General features: G+C 34.6%; 3 protein-coding genes across 8 annotated transcripts in view; 2 read left to right on the top strand and 1 right to left on the bottom strand.

Moving 5' to 3' along the window:
• LOC111505360 (uncharacterized) overlaps positions 1-3,198 on the top strand; it is a 48,830-nt gene extending 45,632 nt beyond the window's left edge. For 2 of the 3 annotated variants that reach the window (XM_074183133.1, XM_074183134.1), the window contains one exon: positions 2,359-3,198. In XM_074183133.1, coding sequence (XP_074039234.1) covers positions 2,359-2,905 — 547 coding nt within the window. In that variant the 3' untranslated portion in view covers positions 2,906-3,198. The remainder of the gene's footprint in view (positions 1-2,358) is intronic. The other variant, XR_012467397.1, reaches the window with a different exon arrangement.
• LOC111505359 (aminopeptidase N) overlaps positions 1-6,942 on the bottom strand; it is a 120,951-nt gene extending 114,009 nt beyond the window's left edge. The window contains exon 1 of the mRNA XM_074183116.1: positions 6,794-6,942. The gene's annotated coding sequence lies outside the window, so the exon portion shown is untranslated. The remainder of the gene's footprint in view (positions 1-6,793) is intronic.
• Positions 6,055-18,750, top strand: LOC141485742 (uncharacterized). Of its 4 annotated transcripts, XM_074183143.1 has the most exons (5): positions 6,055-6,498; positions 9,404-9,677; positions 9,742-10,142; positions 17,022-17,182; positions 18,566-18,750. In XM_074183143.1, exons 3-5 carry the CDS (start codon positions 9,758-9,760, stop codon positions 18,659-18,661), a joined length of 642 nt encoding a protein of 213 aa, XP_074039244.1. In that variant the 5' UTR covers positions 6,055-6,498; positions 9,404-9,677; positions 9,742-9,757; the 3' UTR covers positions 18,662-18,750. The 4 variants fall into 4 exon arrangements, with proteins under 4 accessions (XP_074039244.1, XP_074039240.1, XP_074039242.1 ...); XM_074183139.1 differs by having other exon boundaries at positions 6,056-6,498; positions 9,404-10,142; XM_074183141.1 differs by lacking the exon at positions 6,055-6,498 and adding an exon at positions 8,209-8,296 and having other exon boundaries at positions 9,404-10,142.

Below are 18,750 nucleotides of genomic sequence, written 5' to 3'. Positions count from 1 at the left end.
TATTTATGCTATAAAGGTAACCCATACTGGTAAACCATCCAGGCGTACCAACCATACAGGTATACCAACCTAAATTAATTTCACAATATTGCCTATCCAAATTTATTTTTGCAACGTGTCCTTATGTAGTAATCAGTAAACCCAAAAAAATTATTTTATTTTATTTTAACAAGCTATATAGTATGCTCTTTGGTATAGGTCCGTCATCGTTATTCATATTATTTCTACAATCTCATAGGCATCTAGTTTCCTGTTGTTGTTAACTTGTCTAACTATTCTTAATGAACTGAAGTCTATGGAATGGTTTTGTTGCAAAATATGATGGGCGACTGCTGATTTTTCAGGTCTTCCATATTTTGAGTGTGCTATGTGTTCCTTATATCTTACTTTAATAGATCTTTTTGTCTGTCCATAACATTTTGCATCGCAGCCCTTACATTTAATTTCGTAAATTCTAGACTTTTCCAAATTCTCGACTTTGTCTTTTGGACTTCCCAAAAGGCTCTGTAGTGTATGACTTGTTTTAAAAACCACCTTCATACCTAGTTCCTTGAAAATCTTTCCAAAGTTCCTTGTATATTGGTGGTATGGAACTGAGATGTATTTATTTTGGTTTTTGTCCTTTCTGAAATTCGAGATTTCGCTCATTCTTAACCTACAACCAACAATCTGTTGTACTCTGCATTTAATGCAGAGTACAACAGATTGTTGGTTGACACTAGAAGCCTCTAGCATTCTGATAATGACCTCTGAATTTATGCCTCCAACTATCAACTAAGAACTTCCTTAAAAAGTACTGTTACCGTATAGAGAGAAGTCGATCCTCCGGGAGAAGGAAATATTAAGAGCAGATAGTTGTTGGTTTACAGATGAATCAATCAAAAACACCTTCAGCTTCTGGTGCAGGTGTTTTCAGTCGCAGACCCAGGACAGATATATCAACCTGCCTAGGAACCTATGCGACTGTATTCCAAGCGAAATTTACGCTATGAATTATGTGCAGAGAGATTTGAAGAATTCAATCTCATACACAAGTCAATAAAAATATTCTAGGACAGTCAAGCGGTGTTGAAAGCTCTTGGCACCTACCGAGCAACGTCTAAATTGCTAGCAAAATGCCATAAACGACTCTCCTCGATAGGAAGACTTAACAGATTGTCTCTTGTCTGGATTCCAGGACAAACTGGCCTGGAAGGCAACGATGTTGCTGACTGCCTTGCAAAGGAGGGACTCTGCAGGCAGCTTCATAGGACCAGAACCTGTCATTGACATCGCTTTAGGCTTTGCCAAACAAACATTGAACACCTGGATGACAAGAAGATTCATGAACTTCTGACAGAATCTTCCAGGATTAGATCTCTCCAAGGTGTTCATTGACGGGTGGTGGGTAAACCGCCAAAGAAAAAGGGTGTGGCATAAAAGAGGACTGGTGAGGCGCTGGCTTTATTTGGTCGAGTGTCAAAAGGTGTGAGCCAGAATAAACTCTTGCGGGTTGCAGTTGAGGATCGAATAGACCCACTCGCTTTAAACCTAACTTAACCTATCCCATCTGCCTTAGGTAATGTCTTCTCCAGCAAATAATTTCATTATTTTCAATTAGGAGCGATTTTCTGTTTCTTTTTCTCAGCTGATTTGATTCCTTTGAAGTATTCCACAATTTCGTTCTACCTTTCAATGGAGACACTCTTTGGTTTTCTTTCAAGACTCCCAAAATTGTCGGGGTTTGGTATTTCTTCCTTAAAATAAAATGAATGTACTTCTAATTGCAACTTTGTTTTTTCATCAACAAGCACAGTTTTTCTTCCCAAAGATGAAATAAAGGTTTACCATTGGGATGTGCTTATGCTCGCAGATACTCTCTCAGATAATGAAATGTCTTTGGTTTCAAGAAGGCATACAATTCGTTTTTCAGTTTGTGTATATTTCCTTGATCTGAACTTGTTCACAGATATTCAATCTGCAGGAATCCATATGCTTTCTGTCCCAAATCCAATCTTGAAAATGGTTAATATACCCTATTCCTATTACAGTTATGAAAGTCCTCATTTTTGAGAATTTTTTTACTTTTCTTCTAATCTGAGACAAGATTGTATATGTATCAGCATGGTAAAATTAGGATGCCAACACTAATGAATTATTTTCTGCATGATGTCAAAGGATGCAGTCCGACCATACATAATGAAAGTTGACCAAGGGCTGTTCCCTAGTGAGGAAGACAGCTGATAAACCATTTTGAATCCTTTATTTCAAAGCCCAAACCCATTTGAGGTACTCAATTGTCCTTCTGAAGACATACACATACAACAAAATATCAGCAATAATTTGTCAAACATTCTAACAAATCCTCTCAAATTTCAGATACATACATCACTACAGTGGCGGAGGAAACTACGGAAAAAAGAAGAGTCGTAGTGTAGCCCTCACTGCCCTGACTTTACTAGCTTTTCTTTTTTTCTTGCATATTTTGCAGTCCTGTCTCGATCAGACGATGCCCACCACCACAACAACTACGACAGCTGCACCACAAATAGTTATTATGCAGGCAAAACTCAAAGCGGCCAGAGAATCCACAGAAAAACTGGCCAAAGAAGCGTCGGAGGCAGTAGAAGAGGTAGGAGAAGCACAAAAAGGGGTGCCAGAGGTGCAAAATAAGCGAGCGGGTGAACTACCAAAGAAAAAGGGTGTGGCACAAAAGAGGACTGGTGAGACGCAACATAAGCTGAATGAGGCTGAAAGAAGAGTGGATATATTACCAGAGGTATTTACTGAATCAACAAGATGGACAACGAGATCAACAACTAAGCGACATATTGCTCCTAGCGTTTTCACTGAAGGAACAGACTTATATCGCTACGAGAAAGTGCCGATGAAGATGAAGTTGATCGAAAACTATCGAAGACCTTGACAAATCATTTCTAGCTATGCATTCAGAATAATTTCCTTCTACCCCTATAGAAAGTACACACTTTCCTTCAGGGAGGAAACTCCTGTTTTCCCCTAAAGAAGAGAAGTACTTTCCTCTCTAGGGGAAAAGTAATTTCCTCCCTAAAAATCAGAAGTACTTTCCTTCTTAGGGGGAAAAGTACTTTCCTCCCTAGGAAGAGAAGTACTTTTCCTTCAGTGGGGAAGTTCTCCTCCCTCATATCTCAAGTTTATTGAAAATTATTAAATTTGATTACATTCAAACTCTTTCCGTGATTTTTAGATTGTTTTGTATATCCTGTATTCTGGTAATAGTCAACTCATACTTCCCCTGGAAAAAAAGTACTTTACTCCCTAGGAAGAAAAGTATTTTCCTCCCTAGGGAAGAGAAGTGCTTTCCTCCTTAGAGGGAAAACTATTTTCCTCCTCAGGGGAAAAGGAACGTTTCCCCCAAGGAAAGAAAATAAGAGGAAAAGTAGTTTTCCTCTATGGAGGAAAGTATTTCTAGGCATATAGTATACTGTGGCATATATTATCAAAGACGAGCACGGTTGATCACGCCTTTGATACTGTCTGCCGCAGTGGCAGACGATACGTCAGGTATAACAACCTGCAGACCACGGCTAATAAGCCCGAGATATAGGACAATTTGTATAACTGTATTGTTGCAGTAAAAACTAGGAAACTGGAAAAATTGACCACTACAGCATCAAAGAAATCTTATTTTCAAGACTGGCTCCCTTCTAAAAGTATCCAATCTGAAGAAACATTACTTTAAGTGAAACTCTTAGCAATAGTTAATAAGCACAAAAAATATGATAAATATATTATTGATGAAATGGCTAAAGCTCAAAATAAAATTGTTTTAAGGCTACCACCATATCACTGCAAACTTAATCCGATTGACTTAATTTGGGCTGATACAAAAAAATTGTTGCGGGGCATAATACTATATTTGATTTTGCTGACATGAGAAACATCTTCCATGATGTGATAGCTACCATCACGTCAGAAATGTGAATAGCAACAGTAAATAAAATAATCTTCTCTCAGTAAAATAAGGTATTTCTTTCACTTGGAAGATTGAAAATTCTATTTTCGTATTCATTTTCAAAAAGTAACTTGCCACTTTTCAACCCAAGGAATTAAATAAAACCATAACGACTAACAAACACATTTACATGTCACAGAAACTTCAAAACTGAGACAATGTAACGCACTTAGTGATATTCACAACTCTTATTAACTAAAGAAAGTCATCACAAACAACTTAATGATTTTTTTCATTTCATACCATCAGATTAATCATGTATGTACTTTTGCGTCACCTTGTATAATATTTTCAATATCTTTCTTCCAGTTAAAGTGCAAATTTATAGTTCTGAAATTATACATTGAAATGCATTGAAAGTCCATTGCAATATTTTATAATTTTTTGAGCTCTGGTGAAAAATTACATTCATATGTTCTCGTGTAAATTTACTCAATCTCGGATGGAATATAGTTTAGACAGTTTTCTGAGGTGGAATATTCACATAGTAGGGAAGTTTCAAAAATCAGAAATATAATTTTTGAATTTATCAATTGTGGAAATTAATATTGTATTTCAGCATATTTGAAAACTGAGACTCTGATATTTGATTGTAAATGTGTGGGTTGAACAAGTCTGCGAAGTAAATGAAATCATAAAATTTATAGACATAATACTGAAATCTATAAACTAGAAGAAATAGTCGAAGCGATTTATTTTGAAGCTTCTGTGTGTATCTCCCCAAAACGAAATACTTGATCCGCCCATGCAAAATAAGTTACGTCTCTGCGACCGTCAGTATCATTTTCCCGTATATGAAAATTACGCCTAATTTATGGTGGATATAAAAATATAACTATTCTAAAAAAGTGGCGCCTAAAGGGTCGATTCACACCCATTTGCAATACATCTTACATAACAGTTCAAAACACATATTGTAACTATCAAAAGAGCCGGCGGTGCTTATTTTTCAACCCTATTTTAAATTTCGACAACATTCTCGGCCCTTTTGAGGTAATATGTTCCGAAACTATGCTCTGTAAAACTAATTAGCTTCTTAGTCAAAACATATAATAAATAACAGTGATATAATAATTATTTAATCTCGTAAGACATATTCAAATATGGCAAGTATTTCGGTACTCGACATTTAAAAAAAAAATATATTGATATTACGTTTTTAGATGACGTAGAGTATGAATTACTAGAATGCTCTGTTGAATATTTCCATTTATCAGAGGTATTTTTTCACAAAAGACATAACTTTTTCAATAATACCTACTTACCTACATGATGTTTATTGATTGATGATGTGGTAAATATTCGTTTTGAGGGCACCCGGCGATTTTGAAAAAATTTTTGACTATACTTACGTATTTTGATGCGAAGATTACGAATCCGGAAGGAAAACGCGGCGCTCTCCCTTATTTACAAAGTTAGTCCTTCAAAGTTCAGAAAAGGGCAACTTTTCAGCCTTCTTCTTCACAAGATAAACTATTTAAAAACACAAGCATTTATTCACTGGGTCACCTTTACCCTTTTTTTACTCCTTCCTTGACACTTTTCACTTCAACAATCAACATTTTTCCAATAAGAATGTAAAAAAATGTACGGAGCTGCTTTTTTGTTATGTATGTTTGTATTTCACGTTTTTAAGGTTAATGTCATGGTTAGTACGACTGATGCTGTCAATAATCCAAAAGTAATTCAAATGTTATTTGCCTTCATTCTTTAGATCTTAAATTGGTTTTTGGTGGTGTATCTACGAATTTGAAATAGTAGGCGGCGGCAAATACCAACCGCGTTTTTCTGAAATGTCACTAGTAACTAACCTAGAAATAGAAGAATGTCACCAGAAGAAGCATTCGTTTTTAAATTAAGTGTGTGTACAAGAAAAATGTTGATTGTTGAATTGAAAAGTGTCAATTAAGGGGGAATAAGGTGTAAAGGTGACCTTGTGAATAAATGCTTGTGTTTTTAAATAGTTTATCTTGTGAAAAAGAAGGCTGAAAAGTTGCCCTTTTCTGAACTTTGAAGGGCCGTAACTTTGTAAATAAGGGAGAGTGCCGCTTTTTTCTTTCTGATTTGTATTCAACGCAACAAAATATTTACAACTTTCCATTAGTATACAAAAAAAAACCGTTAAAAAGAAAGAAATACAAATCAATTTGCATCAATTATTGTGTTCTCAAACGTCAAATAAGGTCGATAAAAAACTAATTTTCCTCCGCAAAAAATGATGTTCGATCAATATAAATGCCAATTAATTGAATAACACGAGTGGTGGAAAGCACAACATAAGTACTTCAGTTACTTATACTATATCCATCAAACAAACAAAGATAAATGCCTGATTAAAGCATGATCAACACGCACATTCGCAACTATTGGGTGAAATAGACAAGTTTTCAGTACTATTCATAACCACAATAAAGGTTCCAAACAGAGCATCACAAGCTAAATGATCATAAAAATCAAGAATCATTCGGGGTTTTACAGATTTGATTTGCAGAGTTGTATAAAACCATACCGTGGATTACATTCATGTAAGATTAATACTTCAGATATTCTCGTGTTGGTCACTTCCTACTTATATTATTAATTCAGTTACTTCAACAAGTGAATTACTATAAAAAAAGTGACTTGGTAAAGAAACAAATATTGATTGCAGGCAGTTAGTACTTCTGGAAGTAGAAGCAACACCTATTATCATAGTTCCAGTACGTAGAATACTCAAGAACCATTTCTTGGACGACACCGCCAAATCCACATTTTAACGAATATCATATCATCAAAGATATTGTTGATGTGAGATAAACAAAGTAGTAAATGCGTCTTTACCTTATTTGGTCGAAACAAAACACAAATGTTGTCACAAAACACTTTAAATCTGTCAACTAAAATACGAACTCCCTGCTTTGTTTGTTCAGGGGTCATTACTTAGTCACTACTGACTTTTTCTGTGGTTGTTTTTTGTTATCGATACAAGCGTTGGGTTTCTGAACCCGACTCTCTGCAACTAGTTATGACAGCCAGATTATTTGAATAAAACTAGTCTTTCTTGGTCATTAATACTTTCATTGCTTAGCGATGGGATGATAAGAAATAGTTTCGGAGGAAAAGCAAATTTGAGGATATCTATTAGTTTTGTGAGGGTTATCAGCCTTTCTCACTTGATATAAGCTGGAAAAGTATACGCGGGCAGTTGAAAAAATTGCCTAAATTTGAAAAATTAAAAAAAAAAAGATAATCGAATATATGTAGCCCGCGAAATTTGAACATTCACCTAATTTTTTAAACAGACCTCTATTTTATCCGCAATTTGGTGAATAGTTGAACATCAATGTATGTGTTGTAAGTTGTAACTATAGGTTTTTGAAATGAAAAAATTCAAACGATATAGAAAATTTTACATCCCCTGGTGGTTTATCCTGAGCTCCTCAAGAACTTGAAATTAAATTGTTTCTTTATTGGCTACAAATATTTTTTAACTTATTACATGGACTGGGTTTCTGAACGTTCTAAAGATGAAATGTTAGTATTAGTTAGTTAGTATTTAGAAAAAAAAGTCAAATAAGTTTTGCGATATTCCTGCAAAATATTGAAAACAGCTAGTGGATGGTGATTCGAAACATTTCTGTTTATTGGTCTTAGACATTGATTCCAAATTGTTCCTTCTAAACATTCAGACAAAGTAGAATATCTTGACTTTCAACTGGGACAAGATATCAAAGTCGGATAAAATGCATCACTCGTAGTCGAGATGGCACTTTCAACTTTTTTTTCAAAAATGGAACGTGAGGTCTTGTGCTAGCTCATTTGATAGATGTTTTGATTATCAATTCAACACTGATTTATTTTCATCATAAATTTTAGGAAAAAATATTAAAAACTCATTGCAAACACTTCTTTTTATATCCATGAGCTCCGAAATGGTCTGCAGTTGTGTACTTCAAACATTTCACGAGTTCCCACAAATAAATCCAAGGGCATCATATTAGGTGATCTAGCCGGCCATTCTAAGGGAGTACATCTATCCACCGCACCGTTTTGGAAGCGTTTTGGTGAAAACTCACATAGGTAGATAGGCAGATTGTCTGATATGACGCCTCTAGATCCAAGAGAAGAAACGTGACATATGAAATGTACGATGCACACGATAAAGTGTACTGTCGAGTTAACATCGCTCAAAGTTGCAGTTCTGGTGCAGATTTTTATTCATTTTTTGAAGAATCCATCAAGCTCATCGTAAGGAAAAATCGGAAGGGAGTAAACTGTACCCCTTGGCTGCAACAGGAATATAATAAAATGTTATTAAGAATTTCTCAGAGAAGAACTTGTGAGGTATTGAAATTATTCCCAGTTTTCGTCTACTCAATCTGGGATATACATAAACTGAATTAAAAACAACTACCACCATTTCTTGTGTTCTTACAGTACTTCATACTCTTTTGAAATTATTATCTAATTCGAAACTTCCCATTTCACAAAATGTTCGTGCAACAATATCTATAGTAATTTCAAAGTTATCATAAAAAAGGAGTGTTTTTTAAAACCTGGAGTTTATTGTATTACAAAGTTTTTTTACCAAAATACCACATGAAGTACCTGATCGGATCATATCTAGTCCTAAAACATCTTTCTGACTAAAGTTTTTGATGCGATATATCTAGTCCGGAAACATCTTTCTGGGTAAAGTTTTTGATGTGATATATATAGTCATGAAACATCTTTTTAGCTAAAGTTTTTGATGGGATATATCTAGTCCTGAAACATCTTTTTGGCTAAAGTTTTTGATGGGATATATCTAGTCCTGAAACATCTTTCTGGGTAAAGTTTTTATGCGATATATCTAGTCATGAAACATCTTTTTAGCTAAAGTTTTTGATGGGATATATCTAGTCCTGAAACATCTTTTTGGCTAAAGTTTTTGATGGGATATATCTAGTCCTGAAACATCTTTCTGGGTAAAGTTTTTATGCGATATATCTAGTCATGAAACATCTTTTTAGCTAAAGTTTTTGATGGGATATATCTAGTCCTGAAACATCTTTTTGGCTAAAGTTTTTGATGGGATATATCTAGTCCTGAAACATCTTTCTGGGTGAAGTGTTTGATGGGATGTATCTAGTCCGGAAACATCTTTCTGAGTAAAGTTTTTGATGCGATATATATATAGTCATGAAACATCTTTTTAGCTGAAGTTTTTGATGGGATATATCTAGTCCTGAAACATATTTTTGGTTAAAGTTTTTAATGCGATAAATCTAGGCCTGAAACATCTTTTTGGCTAAAGTTTTATATATCTAGTCCTGAAACATCTTTTTGGTTAAAGTTTTTGATGCGATATATCTTTTCTTGAGTTGATCTAAAAAATTTCATTTTTATGAAAGAATTTTTGGAAGCCCTGTATACAATAATTAATTGAATCAATTCTGATAATTCTTTCAGCACAGCAATTAACAGAGAAAAATGACCGCCTACTCAAACAATAAATATATTTCACAAAAAAATAAAGAAACAAAAGGAACAACCGAGGAGAAGAAATAAATCACAGTTGAATCTAGTGAACCCCCAACCAATTACATCCACAACTAATTTTAACACCACCCACAACCACCGAACGAAGGCCCTGATTGGTGTCCCGGATATATGCCAAATGTTAATGAGGTGTCTTTAAAATCAACGCGACAGCATCTCAAGTTAATTGCTTTACCAAGCCAGTGTGAGTAAAATCCTAATTTCGTTAGTATGTGACAAAATTTTAATAATTTCATGATGTATATCAGCACCGCCAGTGTAAAAATGGAACCGTACTTGGAAAGTGAAATCGCGACTTCAATTACAGCCCCTCAGGTGTATAACCACGTCAGTTCGAACTTTGTTTGCCCCCCGAAACCGTCCCCTTACAGTGATTATTCGTCGGAAAGTTACCCCGCTGAAATTCAGAACTTCATTTTCCCCGACAACATGACAACAGTGAACTTCCAAAGTCCGCAAGAGTATTTTTTCCATCTTCAGCGGAGTTTTGAATGGTTTGAAGGAAATAAAGATGAATATAATTGGAGTCAAAATTATAATTCCGGAAGTGAGTTCCTGCAGTGTGGACAACGAATTGAAACTATGGTCCAGGAGCGAAATATTTCAGAAGACATGTTGGATGTTTCTTCTTGTTCAGAAGACTCTCCAGGTGAGTTGTTGGTTATTATTTTCACAAACTACATCGGAAAGAATTTTATCTTCACAACAATCATGTGTAGACTTTAAAACCTAGACACTTTGATCAAGTAGGCTTTTGTCGATGCGGCGATAAAACAAAATGCAAATCTTTACTGGTAACTGTCAAATTTTGATTTGAGTAGTGGTTTCTGTTTAATTTAAAACACCTTAAAAACACCGATAAAAAACAAACAGGGAGAAAACGGAGAAGCAGCAAGCAATTTGTATAACTGGAGATATCCAGAGAGAAGACCAACCTTTTAGAGACATTTTCGCAAGATTGAGACAACACCTAATTAATGGTGGTCAATTTGAACGGCCAAAATTCGGTAAATATTCGTTTTGAGGGCACTGGCGATTTTGAAAAAAATTTTGAGTGTGCTTAAGTATTTTGCGGCGCTCTCCCCTATTTAAAAAGTTACGGCCCTTCAAAGTTCAGAAAAAAGCAACTTTTCAGCCTTCTTTTTCACAAGATGAACTATTTAAAAACACAAGCATTTATTCACCTTAATTGTCACTTTTCAATTGAAAAATCAACATTTTTTTTTATAAAAAACTCAATTTAAAAACGAATACTTCTTCTGGTGACATTCTTCTATTTGTAGGTTAGTTACTAGTGACATTTCAGAAAAAACGGTTGGTATTTGCCGCCTACTATTTCAAATTCATAGATTGTCAGCCCTATCAGGCTAGCATGGCGAATCCAGCAAAATTACAAAAAATATACATCGATTTGTAGCTAAATACTTGCCAAAACAACGATTTTGTTGCTCGTGCTGATCCCTAGAAATCGCAAATAATGCTATCATGATATAAATGTAGCAAGGTAACTCAATAAATTATATACTTTTCCTTTGATCTTTACAGAAGATTTAGTTACTATTTAGTTGCTAAAACCTGTGTTTATGTTGGTAAACTCGTCTCGCATGTTTAGTGTAGAGCAGGGGCTCCTAAACTTCTTATAAACCATAGACCAAATAGTCCAGTCATTATAGTAAGTTTACCTCGGAATTCTAGATACCCAGCTGTAAGTCTGTAAATACTTGTATATTGACACCCTAAAAGTTGTCTCAAAACCTACATATGGTAGGGTGTAAGCAACTATTAAATTTCAAGGTCAAAGGTCACAAAAATCGGTTTTTTGCGCTTTTTTTGGAAATATCTCATTTCCTATGGGTTTTTTTGTTATTTGTATTTATTATCAATATTGTAGAATACAAAACTCTCTACAAATTTTGTTTAAAAAAAATTTTTATACGGTGAACCGTTTTCGAAATAGAGGGCGGAGAGCACGCGGTCACAGCATCACTTCAGGTCAACCGGTGCCTCCGGTCGAAAACGCGCCATATATAGTTGATGAACTATCGATAAATCAATGATTATAAATATTTGTCAATTTTTATTAACTATTATATTATATTTTATCATTTTTTTCCTAACTTATCCACTTTTTATTCAGTATTAATTTATTTAACAACACTTACCTGCCCATGTAATTGCAGAATTGTTAATGGAAATATAGGAATTATATTTGAATTTTAACCTAATTAATATTTATAACTTCTTACATGATGAAAAAAAAACAAATAAATTATGAATTAATCTTTTTATTAAAAAATATCATTGAATACATTTATTTTTATTGAAAGTAAAGAAATGGAATAAAGGGTACAAAAACTACAATTTATAATTTTAATCATCTTCTTCCTCTTCATCGTCGTCTTCTGGCTGCTGGTAAATTTCAAACTGGTCTTCATTATCGTCTTCAACGACATTTGTCTCAAGTTCCTCCATGATTTCGGGGTCAAAGGTTCCATCTTCGTTAATGTCGCTCTGATATGGAAGAGCATTGAGACAAGCTTGCCCATTACATTGGCCACAAGCTAAAGAGCATTGCAAGCCCGATTTCCTGCATCCGCATCGCGAACCACAACCACTCTTGCAGTTGCAGAAAATTGTATTTAGCAAATCTTCTGGAGCAGGTGGTAAAATTGTCATGATAGGCTCCAGAAAATCGTTTCGCATTGCCCAACCCCATACATGGGGTTGCAAATCATGTCCTAACCAAGTTTGAACTTGATAATATACACGGTTGAAATGTTGATGAGCAGCTGCACTTGTTGGTGGAATATTTGAAAGCTGCACAGGTTTATTAAGTTTTGTAGACTTGACGTAATGCATATAACGAAGATGATCGAGACTTTTCACAGATTTCGAAGCATTATAGACTGCCAATAAGGTTTGAGTTCCACTCTCTAATAATCTCTGGGCCGAAAAATTTTCTTCCTCAAATGCTGCATCAACTATATATGGCGCGTTTTCGACCGGAGGCACCGGTTGACCTGAAGTGATGCTGTGACCGCGTGCTCTCCGCCCTCTATCTCGAAAACGGTTCACCGTATAAAACATTTTTCTAAACAAAATTTGTAGAGAATTTTGTATTCTACAATATTGATAATAAATACAAATAGCAAAAAACCCATAGGAAATGAGATATTTCCAAAAAAAGCGCAAAAAACCGATTTTTGTGACTTTTGACCTTGAAATTTAATAGTTGCTTACACCCTACCATATGTAGGTTTTGAGACAACTTTTAGGGTGTCAATATACAAGTATTTACAGACTTACAGCAGGGTATCTCGAATTCCGAGCTGAACTAACTATAATGACTGGACTATTTGGTATATGGTTATAAGAAGTTTAGGAGCCCCTGCTCTACACTAAACATGCGAAACAAGTTTACCAACATAAAAATACATAAAAGAACACTGATAGAACGTACGTAGCCCGCAAAGTTTGAAAATTCACCTCATTTTTTTGAAAAATCCACGTATAACGTAGTTTAAACATCATGTCATAGACAAATGAATGAAAACTCCCGATTTTTTAAGTGCGTATACAGTCCTAAACCGAAATTTGAAGGTATCGCAACCGCGGCCTCTTAGTATGTGATCACCCAATAAATTATGTTCTTGTGAAAACAACCGGTTGGCATTCCTCCTGACACGAAGTGTCAATGCGTTAGCATCTGTTCTCAAAATGCAGAACGCATGATCTATTCGTTAACGATCCGTGACTCTTTGAATGACAAAGTAAAGCCCCCTTGATCTCCCTCTAAATCTCAAATCGGGTATTGTGATCTTAGCCTTCGTGGGTGGCATTTCAAAGATTTATTTCACACACAGGGTGGACATCGGAAACTAGCTTTGCATTTTTGAAATGGGAATTGAGTGATACCTCATTATTAAAAAAAATTGAGACTGACCATCTCTCCCAGGATGTCCGGGAGTGATAGTCATTTCAGTCGGGGAGAGATGACCAATACTTTTTTGCCTTGCAAACAGTTGTATCTTATAATAATTATCACCACAATCTCTGCACTTTCACTTTCATTGAAAACGATGGGAATTTCTTCGCAGCTGCTATCAGACAACCTACGAATTACCTTTCGTTTCTTAACATTTTTTTTTCCTCAGGTTTATCAGTCTTAGTGTTTTTTTTTTATTATTTTTTTTTTTTACTTTTGTTCCTTATTTTTTTTTTCATTTTCTTTCATTATCCGTTTTTCAATATGCTCTTCAGATGTCGAAAGATGTCCTCAGGTTTATCAGTCTTAGTGTTTGTTTTTATTATTTTTGTTTTTTTTTTACTTTTGTTCCTTATTTTTTTTTTCATTTTCTTTCATTATCCGTTTTTCAATATGCTCTTCAGATGTCGAAAGAATGTTGTTTTTATGGCACTATTCAATTCTATGCTGCCTGTGTACAAGTTGAAATAGTCAGCATATTCTTGAAATAAATATTATTATTATAATTATTTGACGATAATTATTCAAATTCTGTTATTGCAGTGTGAGTTTCCTCATATAGCAATGTGATTCTTCTGTCAATTTACGTTATTTCACAGTGCGTATTGTTAGCATTTCAAAAGCTCTATACAAGGTCTTAACAAAAAAAAATAATTTTAATTTTTCTCAAAAAATATTAATTTTTTCATCAATTTCTATCTATTGTTAAGATACAGTCCCTTAAAGGGGGTACATGAAATTTCTATAACAATTTTTTTCACAAGCACTGAAACAGATTTGGTTTACCCCTTGGTTGTGAGGGGTGGAGAACGCAACCCCTAAAATTCATTTCCAATGTAACTTTTTGCCTTATTATTTGTTTACCATTTAAAAATTTATTTCCGATAGCCTGTTTCATTCTAAACAAAAAATGTCTGTTGGGTTTTTTGCCCAAAATAAACCAGTTCGCAGGAAAAAATTATTTTACGAACAACTACAGAGATAGATCGTCATAAATGCGAACTGGATCTATTGTTATTTTGTAGTTAGTACCTGCATCAAACGAATAAAAGTGTAATAAACAAAAATAATTTATTAACAGCAAAACACACAACATGTAGAAATCATAGTAAATGTTCAATATGTCTACCTTCAGTCATTACGCATGCGTCTAGATGTCGGCGCATTGAGCCACGTATTCGCTCAAATATTCCTTGAGTCTCACTGATTACCCTGCACGCATCGATGATGCGGTTTCTCAAGTCCTCTACATCGCGAACAGAAGTACGATAAACCAAATGCTGTAAATGGTCCCAAATAGAGATATCGAGAGGATTGAGATCCGGGGACCGAGCGGGCCAGTTCTGTGGTCCTCCTCGACCTATCCACTGATTTGCATATGTTTCAGTTAAATGCTGACGTGCTACTTGACTAAAATGGGCGGCAGATGGTGAAGGTATAAGAGTTGTTCCTTTAAAATTCGAAATACCGTCATATGATCGACATTTAACTGGAAAGCAATCTTTCTAGTACTGGTAGTAGGTTGTTCTTCAATCAAATTAAGTACTGCTTCCTCAAGCTGTGGTGTTCGTACTTCTCGATGGCGACCACAATCCTGCGTTCTTTTGTCGAATGAACCATATTCTCGTAATCGTTGATGAAGTTGAGCAAAGATTCTATGTGAAGGATGCTGCCGTTGAGGATATATTTCAGCATATCTTCTAGAAGCTTCTAACCCATTTCCCTGGGACAGACCGTTAACGTGGTGCATATCAGCCATTTCCTCATTTGTGTATGCCATTTTAATAACAAGTGAATCATTAAAGTAACAAATTAAGAACAGAACAACAACACACAATTAGTATTAATTCAATTTTGAAAATTCACAAACTGACAGCGTCATACCAATTCAATTGTCACTATCGCCAATAGCGACCTATTAGATAGATTAGTTTCGTATTTTTGGATTTATGACGATGTATCTCTGTAGTTATTCGTAAAATAATGTTTTTCTGCGAACTGGTTTATTTTGGGCAAAAAACCCAAGAGACATTTTTTGTTTAGAATGAAACAAGCTATCGGAAATGAATTTTTAAATGGTAAACAGATAATAAGACAGAAAGTTACATTGGAAATAAATTTTAGGGGTTGCGTTTTCCACCCCTTACAACCATGGGGTAAACCAAATAAATTTCTGGCTGAGTGTCTTTTTGGTAGTACAAAACGTCAGGTTGATTTCAATATTGTAACTTCTTTAGTGCTTGTGAAAAAAATTGTTATACAAATTTTAAGTACCCTCTATAAGGGACTGTATCTTAACTAGGGATGCTCCAATGAAATTTCCCTAAAATTACCTGAACCTCTACCTAAAGTATATGTTCAATTATGATCACCTGAAGCATATTACCTCCCATCTACATCAATAATAATTCTTTCTCGGTGTTTAAGAAAACAAGTTCAATAATGGTGATATATTCTAATACAGTTGGGCATTCCTTAGAATGTTTCAATTTTTAAGTTTATTAATTTCCATTTGTTTTCTTATTTACATAGCTCATATGATGTTCCTGGATTCGATTCCTAAATGCTCTGCCAGTTTGACCAATATATACCATACGACAGGTTCCACACTTTAATTTATACAGTGTCATCCCCAAAGTATGCACCATATGGGAAACTTATTTATTAAGGGTTTTTCGACAAAAAGTTATTCTTGATAAAAGTTTGTGCATCTTCTAAAACTGAACATACACCAACAAAATATAGTACAACACACGTAATGTACGACGAGGAGCCTTCAAATATTTGATTTTGGGATAATAGTCCCAAAAATCTCGGGAAATGTTATTTAGAAAAGTTGTTCAGCCATGAAAAATACATTTAGATTTGAAGTAATGGCCATCTAAGTGAAGTTTTATTTTTCAACCCACTTTTTTAAATGGGGACACCGGAAATTACTCAAAATTATACAGTATTGTAACAGGAACTTAATATTCAATAATAACAAATCACAAAACATCAAAGTAAAATAGGCATTTTGGAACAAACTCATTGATTTTCTAACTTGAAATACTTATTTTGGACAAGAAAATCTCCAGGAAATCTTTATACAATGGTGTAGTTTATGAAACAAGACATTAAAACGGACGAAATTTCTTAAAGAACCTCAAACATTTTCACACATTCGATCATACTGAGGATGCATTATGCAAGAAATGCTATAAAGAAACACACGCGGTAGACCCCTCATCTAACAACTGAATCAGAAAGCCTGATAAGAAACCCACTCAATTCATTTGAAAAAATGCGCGATAATAATCCAGCAGCGGTTTCTTTGATGATCAACTAAATCGTGTCATTTAAAAAGTAGAAGTTCTGCCGCTTAAATATCGCCTAGTTGCCATGAATCAGAAACCGGCAGATTTTCCCCAAGATTTGCGACAATTTCGTCATAACTTCGCGATGGCCTTGGTTCAAATTCAGAGCACACTTCCTCAATGGGAGCAAACAACAGTTTCGTTCTTTTCTGACATGTGGATAATCAGATTTCAAATGTTATTTCAGATATAAGGCATTCAGAATTTGAAAGTAAACCGAGGAAAGAGAGGACGGCCTTCACGAAAAACCAAATAAGAGAATTGGAAAAGGAATTTATACACTCGAACTATCTGACACGTCTGAGGAGATATGAAATTTCGGTATCGCTGGATCTCACAGAACGGCAGGTAAGTCATCTGATGAAAGTTTGATTTGCGAATTTTCGAATGGGGTCGTTTTCAAATTTCTTTTGATGTTTCCTTGATCGGATGTTTACCCTCCTTCTGTCAGTCATATCGACTTGCCCTTATCTTACCTCAGCAGTATCGTTTTGGATAACATTTCATAATGAGGCACTCATTTCTTTCATGACGTCTTCATATTGAGAATAGCAATTTTTTATGACAAGTTCTCTTTAATATGCGTTCTGTGAGTCGATATAAGCTTCTTGGAAAATAAGTGTTCTGTGTTAGTTGGTTGATGTATGTAAAAAGGGTCAATGTAAGAAATATATATGAAGTATTGGGATAATAAACGAATTACAAGGAAATAAACTTGAAGTATCTTTCTCACTTTTAACAAACAGTGATACCCAAAAGCAGTCCTTTCATCACTTCATGTCACCGGAGGAAACCACTGAGCTCCTGTCACGAATGACAGTAGGTTTGTTCTAGTTTTCACTTTGTACTGTTTAGAATCGTCCAAAATCACTGAGTCAGTTTTCAACTGAAAATAACGCTGCAAAATGTTCAGTATACAGTTGGGTGACTGTTGTGAACAGTTCTAGCAGAGAATCAGAACAAGCCTAGTGATTATATGTAAAATTGTTTTTCCAATTTTTTGTTTAATTTTAAAGAAGTAGAAAGCCAAACTGCTTCTCTCCGAATAATAATGACCTTTGATAAAATTCACTCAAAAAGAAATATGTTCACAACTATTGATTTTTATTTTGATCTAGGTTAAAACCTATCTACCTAAAGACAACATGAAACAAAAATGCGATTATGATCATCAAAATGTCTGTCTGTTCAAAATCTGTTTTTCAGTTAATCAGGTGTCCCTCCATACGAACGACAACTCTCAGAAGTTGAGAAACTTATGCGAGCTGAGAACTAACGAGGTCTTACCTTTTAACGTGTTTTCAACACGCGTGTGGCATAATCAATTTTGTTATAACTCATAGATTTCAATTTGAATTGTATGGTGAAAATTATAATGTGCATGAAATTCCCAAGGCAATTAAGGTGACAAGTTGCCCTTTTTTGAACTTTGAAGGGCCATATCTTTGTGAATAAGAGAGTGCTCCCTTTTTTTCTTTCAGGTTCGTAATCTACGCATCAAAATACGTATGTACACTCAAAATTTTTTTCAAAATCGCCGAGTGGCCTCAAAACGAATATTTATCTTTTCAGAATTTTACTTTCCCAATATATAGTTTGAAATTTTGTTTCAATTTATAATCACTTCAACTTTCCACCTCAAAAAAATCTTTGCAATTATTAGCTAAGTAGGATACGAACATGGATGACAATAAATAATATCAATTATTTTTTCTTTTATTATATTTTCAGGTCAAGGTTTGGTTTCAAAACAGGAGAATGAAATGGAAGAGAACCAAAACAGGCGATAGAACTCCGAGAACAAAAGTGACAAAAACAAAAAACTAGTTACAGGTTACCGAATGTACAGCTTTTAGGAGATAGTGAAATGATTCTATTTATGCATAACTTTCTATTTTATTAAAATTATACTAATA

Source organism: Leptinotarsa decemlineata, unplaced genomic scaffold (genome assembly GCF_025532065.1).
Source record: "Leptinotarsa decemlineata unplaced genomic scaffold, Ldec_3_MD MMD2_tig00026330_RagTag_RagTag, whole genome shotgun sequence".
Lineage (NCBI taxonomy): Eukaryota > Metazoa > Arthropoda > Insecta > Coleoptera > Chrysomelidae > Leptinotarsa > Leptinotarsa decemlineata.
The sequence above is the reverse complement of the archived record's forward strand: the minus strand, read 5'-3'. Positions and strand labels throughout refer to the sequence as shown.